Source organism: Gavialis gangeticus, unplaced genomic scaffold (genome assembly GCF_001723915.1).
Source record: "Gavialis gangeticus isolate Ggan-Ray unplaced genomic scaffold, GavGan_comp1, whole genome shotgun sequence".
NCBI classification, from domain to species: Eukaryota; Metazoa; Chordata; order Crocodylia; family Gavialidae; genus Gavialis; species Gavialis gangeticus.
Genome location: NW_017729028.1, coordinates 27,064,406 through 27,076,630, shown reverse-complemented (window position 1 = coordinate 27,076,630; position 12,225 = coordinate 27,064,406). Strand labels below are relative to the sequence as shown.

Sequence of the window (12,225 nt, the reverse complement as noted above, 5' to 3'; positions counted from 1 at the left end):
AGTGTTTTACTCATATTAATAAGCCTCCGTGACCAACCCCTAACTTACAGCCCCAAATGAATATGCCGATGAATCCCCAGAACTGTGCTTTGGGTGGCTATTGTGACTGCAGTGTCAATTCTCCGGAGAGTAAATAAGGGGCCAGGAAAAACAACTCGGAAGCTCTATGTCTGGAAAAAAAAAGAAGTGACAAATTGGTGAAAAAGTGGATTAAAGAGTGGAGGACAGAGAGAAAGAGGCTGGGTAGAGTCATATCAGTGAAGTGGACAAGAAGTGTCATTTTTGACAAGGTCATTTCTTGGCAGATTTAGAGGGAGGTGGCCTGTTTCTCCATTGGCGGACCCCCCACGACTACTGGGAATACTATTTTGTGTCATTGTAGCCTTTTTTGGCTTGTTACAGGAAAAACAAAACAAGCAATAGTGACTTTTCTATACTTTTTAGATGGCAAATGCTGTTTTATCTCTGAAACACAACTCCAGTCAGCGCTATAAATAAAAATGAGCAATTATGCTCTATGAATTCTCCAAATGAGAATACAGAATTCCAGTGACTCCCTATACATCACTAAACTTACAGCCAACTCTCCTATTTCATACCATAGCATGGTTCACTGAACTCAAATATTAAATATTGGAAAAGGGAAATCTCACACTGATTTAGTGAAATAAATGTATTTTGTTTCTGTGGCTGAACCTTTAGAGATAATGTTCTTAAATAGAAAGGTTTAAGATCTATTCATTTAAAAGGCATTGGAAAGATGCTACAGGAAAGCAGTGCCAATGCAACAGCCTTTGCTCAAGTTTTACAACCATCATATTGGGAATGATAGAGAGAGTTTTCAAACTGCTTCAGCCCACACAGTTGATGCCAGACATTTAAATAAGTGAAACAGCAAAGAACATTGAGAAAAGAAGCTAGAAATAATGGGGCTGTTTCATTACTACACTGATGCAAATGCACACTGGTGCAAGTCCTCTGAAATGAATAGTTATGCCAGTATATCATTTGGAAGTCATACAGTGGTGAACCAGACCCAAGGCTGGATTTCATTTTGAACATTTCTAACACTTCCTAAAGGCTCATCTTCAACCCTCGGCAGTGCCACATGCCAATTTAAAATGAGAAACTCTTAGGACAACTCCTGGTTCACATAAGACAGAAATAAATTTGGGTTCCAAAGGGAAAGACATGCCTCATAATGAACAAGAGCTGAGAGGTGCGGTTTAGGTATCAGGGGAAATAGGGTGTCAAAAAAAGATTGCTTTATTGTATCCTGAAAGCGAGCACATAGAAGTACATAAGATGTAGGTCACATATTATGTTGATAAAGATTGCAAATAAATGCTACAAGTGTGGTACATGAACAAGTAGTGCACTGTAGATGGTTAAAAGCACACCGTGAGGGTGATATAGATTGTTATAAACAACCTGCGAGCCTGCTGGACTGTGGAGCAGTCTCTAACTTTATTATAATAATACTAATCACATATTAATACATCTCTCTATATTAAAGGCATAGCATGCCACTTGCTGTGCTTAAGGCAGATCTTATTTACAAGGCCTTGGAGACTGTGCGTGACTTTCCAAGAAACTGGCAGACCCCGACCCCGACTGAAGAAGCCATATTCATCTATTGTTATGGGTAACAGAGGTAGTCTGGCATAATTTCTGTCATCTACTGTCATGCCCACATGAATAGGACATGGGTGTGCATTTCATCACTGTGTTTCTGTATAAAGTATGACCTTTTGAAATTAAATGTCACTACGAAAAAAATCTATCTGAAATGTGAATGCAGTTGGATATTTTTTTCCCTGCTGTACAAACAACCTTACTGTCTGTAAATCAGTTTACCTCTGCAGCAATGGGAACAATTTAAGTTCAGATCCCAGTCCAAACAAAGGGAAGCCCACTGTATTTCAAATGACATTTAATCTTGCATTTCCTAGCAGAGCAACTTGATAAAGGCTTAAAAGCTCACTCAGTGGAATGGGGATGATACTTACCTAGAAATGAAACGCAGACTTTGCAGAAAGTATGAAACTGGAACTTGCTGGCAGCCTCCAGAAGGGTTTTTGCATTGGCAGAATCTATGATCAAAGAACCTGTATAAACAAACTCCAGTAGTAACTCCAAGACGTCTGCAGTGAGGTTTGACATGGCCAATTCCAGTTTCTCCCCGCTTCGGCTACTGTCTCGTGGTGACCTGGTAACAGTAGACAATGACATTCTTACAGGACATTACGCCATCCCCTGTCCGCTGTTTACCAATTAGTGAGGGCTAGAACATCGCTTTGCACCTCATTACATTTCTTCATATTTTTTTTAAGGAATTGAAGAATATTGCATTTTAAAATAACTGAACTTAAAGACTTTAACTGGATCTGAAAGAGAAGAGTCTTAAAGCAAGTCTTACCAAAAAAAAAAAAATTTTGTTTATTGCTACTCTGCATTTTCATGCAAAAAACGGTTGCAAAAAAACAAAACAAAAGGAAAAAGAAAAAGAATATGAGCCAACATTAATGAAAATGAGGAACAGGATTAGCTTTCAAAGGGAAACAATACATTTTAACATTCACTTAATAGCTCATCTTCCTTGCACAATATGACAGTCAGGGGAAAAAAAACCTCCTAAATTTCAAGAGAAAGGTCACCTAGTTTATCAGGGACACCTCTCATCCAGTTCTTCAGATGATTTTATGTCATGCAAATTTAGGGATTCGTTTTAGGATCTCTTCAATCAGAAATAATAATCGTAATAAATGTTTCAAGCAGATTTTCTAAGCTTGAACTTCTCAATGAATGTTAATAATATATGCATTATAGACAGACATTCATACATATATATTTACATGTATATTCATATCTAAAATATATTGTTCCCCTTTAGGCAGTAAAAAAAGGAAGCCCCTCATGGCATTGCTTTGAAAACTGAATACAAGACAAGATAGACAGACAAAATGGTTAGAGCAAAGAAGGGAAGGGGGGAAAAACAACAACCAGCTCTGCCACAGGAAGCCAGCAGCCATCCTCTAGGAGTGTCATGACTGTGGCCTACGATTTTTCCTGCATAAAGTGCTAAACAATTTGGGGATCAAAATATCTCCTGCATTTGAAGTGTGCATTAGTGTTCGTGAAATTATTGGACAAAAAGAACAATAAATTATAAGAAATTAAAATAAGGGCCCAGTTCCTAATGCATGGTTGGCTGGTGTGGCTGCAACACTAAAGACGGCTTACACCTGAAAGACAAAAGTGATAAATTTTGGTAATGTCAAGGAAGGGAAAAATCTGTTAAAGTGAGAAAACTCCTTCAGTGGTTAGCACCATTCAGCACCTTCTTACAGAAACATTAACTTCTCCTAGTGGCTGGACAAACAACGCCTGCTCACACCATTACTGCTACAGGATTTGTGAAAACCATTGTGTGATTGGCACCAAAATTGTGTATTTCTCCACGGGCCACATACAGACCAGGAAACACTTCAGAATAAATGGTTTCATCACTGGCAAGGTTTAAACTCATACAACACTAGTAACTGCTTGGGGCCCTAAATTTTCAAAGTTTACAGGGCTGCCTAGAAAGATTACGGTCAGATATCCACATTGAGCCACAATCCCAGAGGACAAAGCTCAGCCAGTCAGATTTTCTTCCCTTGTAGAAATGCACGGATCACTCTCTGCCTCCCCACCAAACTCAGTGATCTCCAAAGCTGCTTCACAGGTTTTCATACATGGTTTCAGCTAGTTATGGCCTAAAACAACCCCCAGTCCTGCCTGATCTCCTAAATACTTATGCGTCTGCTTAATTGTATACACTGTGAGTAGTTATGTTAAATCAATGATCTTAAACCCTTGTGGGACTGGGCTCTTAAATTACTTCATTTTTCTATCCAAGACACTCGCATGACCTTCATTACTAGAACAAGTGAACACCTCATCGACTTCAATATAGTTACCCTTACTGTAAGGAAGGGAAATGCTGCTACCCCCATTTTATAGAGGAAGAACTGAGGCACAGCGGCAGACAAAGGGGCTTCCCTAAGGTCAGACAAGGAGTCTGGGGCAAAACCGGGAGTTCATTTGAATCACTTAGATCCCAAGGTCACGTCCTAAACACTGAATTTTTCTTTTCTGTGGGCATCCCTTTAGGCTAGGTCTCATTCCACAAGCAGATGGATAAGCATGTATGTTAATCGAGGGGTTTATTGTGCCCCAACATGCATGCGCCATATGAAATCCTGACTTTTTAACAGAGAAGCCATATGGTCTCTAAACTATCACATATGGAAGCAGTTTTTTGCTCAGGCCACGGTCCCTCCTGAGAGAAAACAGAGGAGTGAGAATATTGTAGACCCTGATACAGCTGTGCTCTCACAAGCCCTTGTATCTGGTCTATCCTGAAGAGTGCATGGGGATGGCTGTAACACGCCTGCAGTGCTCCCGAGAGGGCTGCTTGTCCTCGCATGCGAAACTTGGACATGAGTTGGTGAACCCCCCGCAATGGCATCCCTCACCGCTGCTCTCAGAGATCTCAGGCCTACCGCGGGGAAGAGGGTGCCCCAGGGCATCTTCACAGGCTCATTTCTGAGCTTGAAGTACGTGCAGAAGGACTGAGCCATGCTCTCAGGAGTCTCGTAGAAAGAGTGCTCTATAAATCCTTTATACACTGTGCCCAGTATCACAATGCCTCCACGGTGCCCGAGGCAATGACGTAGTAACTAACTGAAGTGTCTCATGTTCTTCCATTAATCGCTTCAAGGAACTGTTTGCCACTCGACAAGGAGTTCTTCATCAAGCAGGACTAGTTAATGAACAGACTGCTCACTCATTTCAATGGGGCGTGAAGGCAACCAGACAGTGGCAAGATGGAGCCATGCAGCGAATGACGCCCTATTGCAAGCACAGATTTGTTCGGGCAAAAATTGTATGGGATGGCTTTGTGTGACATGGCAAAAAGACTGCCGGTAATCATGAGCTGTTTCCTGTCGTGAATGTAGCAATGAGGAGGAGACACAATGGACATGGCACCACCAACATCAGAATAAAAAAAAAAAAAATACTAACAGCAGCAATGACTAGTCCTTTATTCTCCAGAATAATTAAGAAATAATTCATTTCACTTTGCAATACATCGAGCAACTAAGGTTGCTTGAATTGATTAGATGCTAGAGCAAAGGTAAGGTGTTTACTCAATCACAAGCTCTGGTAATGGAAGAAAAAACCTCTGTGCTGGTTTGAAAATGGTGTGTTGCTGTGCTTGGGCTTTTTAGACTACGTCCCCATGAGGGGCACAGCTCAATGCAATGCTGAGTGGGGCTGAATTCGCAACATGGGCTTGGTTTCAGCAGCAAAGTAAGATAAAGAGCCTGCATAGCTCCCATGCTGATGAATGGGCTCGTGTGGATTTGCACAGATCGGAAACCAGATGGATTATTGGCTAAAGTAGGTCCTAAGGGATCAAGAAGGAGTTTTCAAAGGAACTGAGAAAGAGAAATGTACATGGAGACAGACCGACGTGGCTGGACACGTGGTGCATCACAGAGAGGTTTTTGTCTGGTTTGAAAGTGGGTTCTGAGATCTGATTTACTGAAGTGGTTTCTTAATAGACTTTTCTTTAGGTATTTCCTTTGTAACACTGATGCACTAGAAAATTATACTCTGAGAATGGTTCCTGAGTTCCCTATTTTATAGGTAGTATGATATCGATAGCCTTCATGCAGCTATTATACTTCATGCATTCACAACGTATCCTCCTCTTAGTTACTCCTGTGCAACTCCTGTGGAGTCAGGGAGGTTGCACTAGTATAACAAAAGATAATTTAGCCCTGTAAATGCAGAGAGCTTTTCATCAAGTGAAAGGGTGCATGCCCATATATACTCAGGCACGTGGTGTCTGACCCAGCACCCCCGAAATCAATGGAAGTTTTGTCACTGGCTTCAGGAGATGGTCTAAGACTCTTCTTAGGGCAATCAACAGCACAGCTCCCGCTGACTTCTCAAAGTCAGTAAAAGAAAGGATTCATCCTTCAGTGGAAAAGAAACACATGCATTCACAGTAAAGTACATGAGATACATGCATTTAATACACGTTCAAGTAAGCATGTAACGCACACCTTCTCTTTCTCTGTCTCACACACGCACGTGCACATACGCACACTTGTGTACACTCAGAACAGCATTTTGGAGATTTGACGTCCTTAGCTTTTCATTACAGCTGAAAGCTGGGGAAGGTATGTTTGCAGTCCATGGACATAGTTAAAGGCGACACATTTAGCTATTTGCCCTGTGAACTCTAAAGTTTAAATAGACTGATGTCATTTTATTGGCCTTCTAATCATTGCTCATATTAGAAAGGTCAAACATTTTACACTGTGGCAGAAAATCAATAACTTTCCCAACAGCCTCTGTGGGAAAAAAAAGTTTTGCTTCTAAAGAATAATATGTAATAAACAATTTTAGTCCATACTTTATCATTGCTGCAATCTTTGAGCATGGCCACGGTAAAAAGCTGGCAAAGGCTGATATATAAACTCATTAAAATTAGGAAGTGATTTAGAACTAGACCTTAAAAAGATTTATCTTGGGCTAAACAGCAAAGAGGGTTGTTTAGGTCTACATTTAAACAGGCTGCACAGGCTCTTTAACAGCTTAATTTTATGGTGGGTGTCAGTAAATTCTTTCTGATTTACAAATCGTATAGTCTCCAGCGGGGTGATGGAAAGACCTCAACAATCTGCAAGCAGAGTTGAATGAAGCCATGGCACATACTCATTCTGCTTGGGTAAGGCACTTACTAATAAACAAAACATTTTTTTTATTGATTGGGGTAATTGGGTCCAACAGACTAGGTATCTGTGAATGCTGCGGCACTTAGCTGAGCTACAGCTTCCAATTTAATAACACACTGGAGGACCCTTTGGCACCGGGAGCCCTCTGAAGCAAAGCACGGCTCAGTTACACTCAGGACCCCGAAGAACAAAGTTAGCATCCTTCTAGTGAGTGAGTCTATGGAGGAGATAAAAGGTTTGCATGCTGGTAGGAAAGAATTAAAGTTAAATGTGAAAAAATCCTTGCTAACAGAGTCGGATGCTGGGTCTGAATAAACATGAAAACAAAAGCAGAGGAGTCTATTTCTGGGATTAATTTGCTCTAAAAGTGCTTTTCCTTAGATTGAACATATGAAGATAAGCATCAGCACTGTCGCATGCTTAATACAGACAGAACAGAGCCTTCTCTATTATTTCTTGTCTGTGTGTAAATAAGAGTTTATTTATTTTATTTATACATATAAATCTTTCTCTGTATATCGCCGCGTAATATATAAAGTCACTACATCATTGTTATCAGGTGTCATTTTAACACAACCTTTGCTTGATGCAGTACAAAGCCTTTTATAATGAGACACTCCTGAGCTGCAAAGCAGCATTTCGAATCTGGCTGAAATAGAGCTGTGAGTGCAGCACTGCTCCGATCTCAATTCACTCATTTACAGGCAGTGCTCTGCCTGCCCCTTCCTGATAGTTTGAATATGCAGCTTTCAACTGGTTTGCAACATTATTTTGATTGACTAATGGTAGGATCGTCTCTCCGAGTTGGCTGCAGTCTTAACTTCCAGATTAAATGTGGAGAGCTACCTCTGCAGAGAATAGACACCCGTCTGCTTTCTGTTTACAAGCTATAGTCACCGACTAAGTCAAAACAAATTCAGAGCATTCAAAATGGAGCCATCTGCGAGGAATAAACATAAAAATGTGAAACACTTTATGCAAATGTACATTTCTGACTAGGAACAGTTGGTGCAACTTCATCCGACAGTGTCTCGTCATGCTGTGTGTGAGCAGGAAGACTTAATAGAGCTTCACTGACACCTCTTCAACATGACTACAAGTAATGTAACCTCAGAGGCATGTCATAGACTTCAGCTCTTCCCTATCACAATGTGAACGGAATAAATGACTAACTTTTAAAATAAAGACATTTTTTGAAATTAGGCATTTGAATGATTCACAACCCCTGCACCGCCACCCAGAAATAGGACTGTTTGACTCCTGGCAATTGGAAGCTACTTCTTACTTTCTGCCTGTTGTCCATCACTGTTGCCCACAAACAGAGCAGGTACTACCTTTATCTGCTCTTTTCAGAGGGTAAGAGTGGCACAGGGACATGGCATATGTTTTTTTTAATCACCCTTTCTGCAGATGCATAGGCTCTGGATCGGGGCGGGCAATTATGTCAGGCGGAGGGCCGTTTACTCAGTTTTGACGAGCCATCGAGGGCCATATGACAGGCAGCCAGGGGCAGATAAATATTAATTTTCTAAATTTTTTAGGGGCCCCGCGGGCAGGACAGAATGGCCTGGCAGGACGTATTTTGCCCAACCCTGCTCTGGATGAAGCTGAGGTAGGTTGTGTAGAAGAGGCAGTGTGGCTAAGTGCATGGGACACTTCCCTTCAGGAAGTTAAAGATGCTTAAACTCTCTTCATCACTGCTGTTTCTGCATCTATAACCTCAATCTCATTCATACTGTCTGAAGGAACAGCCAGCAACATTAAACTTATTTATAGGAAATTGGATTGATTCAGCTTTTGTGAAAAACAGATGCAGGCATCTCTGATGTCCAAATTGATGATTATTCAAGCAATGCAGCTTTATGGAACTTCCTGGCAACAGAATCCTAATAGCTCTCTACTTTCCAAACACAGACCTCTTCTGCTAGAGCTAAAGGAAATCTCTAGGGCTTATAGCACAAAAAAGGGCAGAGGTATACAAGTCTTTGCCATGTATCCTCACATTATATTGCCCTGCTGATTCCACTGCTGTACTTGGAAGCTCCATCCATGGACCAACAAGAGGACATGCTTCTTAGGACCAGAAGAAGAACTAGGGGTGGGTGAGATGGGCACCAACCCAGGTGCCAACTTAGGAGGGGAGCCAAAATTATACCCCACCTCTGTGGAGTCTGTGCCCCGAAAACAAGAGCAGCTCCGAAGTGCTGCTCTTGCAACACCGGCAGGTGCACAGACAGACACTGCGCTGCTTTACAGGCAAGAGCTGGGGCAGGCAGAGCACTACTTTTAGTAAGACTCCTGTGAACCCTCGCTTCTCCCACATCCACAACAGGGTTTGCCCAGGGTGCAAACTCTGCTCGTTATGCCGCCGCCTAGGACTACTGTCTGCTAGGGGCATTTACCTAATGAGTTCCATCATCTGCCCCCTCCCAAATGATCCGTGACATGCTGCTCTTACAGGAGCTACTTAATAGAAGAGCAACTATTTGGGTCCTCATGCCATTGCAACAAAATATTTGCTACCTACACCAAAGGGCTAAAAACAGCAGAAATTAAATTGCTTTTTTGCTAGGACACTGTATTTGGGTTGAAAGAAAACAGGGAATGCGAGGTTGTAATGGAAGATGAAGCACTTAAATGAAGAGCAGCTACTTCTTTTTATCCCCGTCAAGTTGTTTTGATTACCAAGCAGAGAACACTAGGCAGGGATTGGAAGCTTCTCATGAGGCTTAAGAGTCTGTTAGTTATGTGCTCATTAAAAATTCCTGTTAAAGTCTACACAATTTAGATGGAATATCTTGTTTACCGTGGAACATAATCCTGAAGGTATTGAAACTCCAGGCAAAGAAGAAGAAAGAGCAATGCTGTTGCATCCTAACTGCCCACTGTTTGACTTTTCCTCATCATCAGAATTATTAAATGGTGCAAAAACAACGTGTCTATTTGTCTTGGGATAAGCAACAAAGAAGCTGACTTATATTATAGCTCACCTCCAGCTAAGCAGAGAACAGATATTGTGCTCTACATGAAAAGCAATGCGTTATGCCTAAGAGCTTGATTTACGATTCTGGGTAATTATATGCTCTGGAGAGATAAACACCCAGATACACAAACACACCAACATGCAACCAAAGATGCAGACGCACACTCTGTGGTAACAGGTTATTACTAAGTTACTGGAGTTTGTACAGCTGCAAGGTAATCAGTCATGTAAATGATGACAGCAAGGGACATTTATAGAGCAACATCATTGCAATATGTGTGTCATAAGGCACTGGGTGTTCTATTAACTAGGATTTTTTAAAAATAAATTATATGCCAGCATTGCTTTGCTTCTGGAATTATTTTATCAGCCTCAAAATGCATCAACTTGCAAATCTCTGCCTTCTTTACACTATCTCTGAGATAAATATTATCTCTGAGCCTCAGTCACTATCCATCTGTCTTCTGAGAAAAAAAAAACAATACCCATATATTGTAACAATGCTATTGTATTATTAGGGTAAAGAATGAGTGAAATCACGAGATTAAATAAAGGACAGTGTTTAAACACAGCTTTGCAAACCTGTCAGGGAAATTTACCTAGCTAAATAAAGAACTTATTACCTAGCTAAATATAAAACTTGGTATAAAACTTATTTGCCTGCTGTATACCAAGATGTCAATGCAAATTCTGTTACCTCGCTCCAGGCAAACAGAATTTGGCAAAGCTGGCATAACTTACCGCAGGCCAAACACTTTCAGTTTGCACCTGTTCATCCCCACCAAAGTGATGGGGGTAAACCTATGCGTGGACCGGACATTTTTTGCTAATTTACCATTACACGATGACAATTAGAAACTGAGACAAACTACAGGATTAACAACAAATGCTTCTGTTAACAAGAAACATGGCTGGGACACGACAAAACAAACAAAAGAGCCAGGACTCAAATATGCTCCTAGCTCTTTTCAAAGATGGAACACGATCTAATTGCTCTGTAAAGGCTGTTTCAAAAAAGCAGAGCCAAAAGACTGTAATGCTATAGGAGCTGAGATCACAGTCTGAATCACAAATCTGCCTCCCTGCTGAGACTTGAGAAAGAAAAAGACAAGTTTCAAGAGCCTGGCTTAAACAAATGGCAAGAGAATGAGCCAGATGCCCTTGGAAAAGCAACATTTCCTGACCCTGGACTCCTTTGCTACGGAGTGGGGATAGAGTGAATCTCTCATAGGAACCAGTCTTAGAGAAATGAAAAACTGGGCCACAGTATTAACAGCCTTGGCCCCAACGTGCTTGCAAGCGCCTCTGACAGCCTATTTGAGCAGAAAACGGCTGAAAAAGGACTGCGGTGCAACACATTTTTTAAGGTAAATAAAAGATGCAAAAGGGTTTTTGTGGATGATGGAGGAAGGGAAAAAAAACTTGAATGTCAGGAGAGACAAAAATGCCCCGTTGTCAAAATCCAGTGGTACTCCCAGCCAATCCCACTCACAGCTGGTTTCTTTTCATCATATTTATTGCACAATAATAGACCCACTAAGTGCAGGGCTGACACGAGATTTGTTATAATTTTTGCTTATCAGTGTGATAAAATCCATGCAATCAATTATCTAGGCAGCATATCTAAGGCTTCCTCTCATCGCTGCCATGTCTACATGGGGAATAATAATAATAATAATAATAATAATAATAATAATGAAGCTCCCAATGGTCTCAATCAGGATTTCAGAAATTAGAATGATTTTTATAGTACGCTGGCTCTGTCCCTCACACGGTGGATGTTACTGCTTCATTTCTGTAATACACTTAGGCTAAGCAGGTGTCACTTAAAAAATATGTATAAGTAAATGACATAATATTACATGTATAGTATGGAAGGATATAGGCAAGTCTTGCCCCTTACTGCTGCCAGGAGTTAATTACCTACAGCAAATCCCCAAGCGCTGCTCTGAGCATTTAACTTGCTAGTGTCCACTACCTCAGGAAGGAAGGACCATATCATTAACCTAAGTTCAATGTCCTGATCTAGCTGTGGCCAATACCTGAGAGGAAGGATTAAAAAAATCTCACCCTCCAAATGCAGCTGTGCAAGGTTGGGAAGGGGCAGCATCAGTGTTGCTCCCTAGAGCTACCTGCTAGCATCCTGTTACACGAGTTTGATTACCTTCATTTTAGGGCAAGATATGTGTTTGGAAGTGGCCCAAAATGACAGCTTTCAAGCGCACGCTTCCAGTTTCTATGCTGTGTGGTTTTTGCCTGTCTCTCTTTGATCCATTTAGTTTTAGCTGGACCTTGTTAGATAACTGTTTCCTTTTGCCCCTAAATTTCAAGCCCACAACACAGCCGAGCTCCGAGTGCGCCGTGAGATGTAAGTAAATATAGCTAGGTCACGAGAATCAGCATCTTATGAGCGGTTGTGTGACAGCAGCGTGCCTCGCAGATAACTCC

General features: G+C 41.3%; 1 protein-coding gene across 2 annotated transcripts in view; it reads right to left on the bottom strand.

Annotated features, from left to right (window-relative positions):
• The window catches only part of KLHL29 (kelch like family member 29), a 668,905-nt gene that overhangs the window by 107,251 nt on the left and 549,429 nt on the right, over positions 1-12,225 (bottom strand). For both annotated transcript variants that reach the window (XM_019520813.1, XM_019520814.1), the window contains exon 6: positions 2,010-2,209. In XM_019520813.1, coding sequence (XP_019376358.1) covers positions 2,010-2,209 — 200 coding nt within the window. The remainder of the gene's footprint in view (positions 1-2,009; positions 2,210-12,225) is intronic.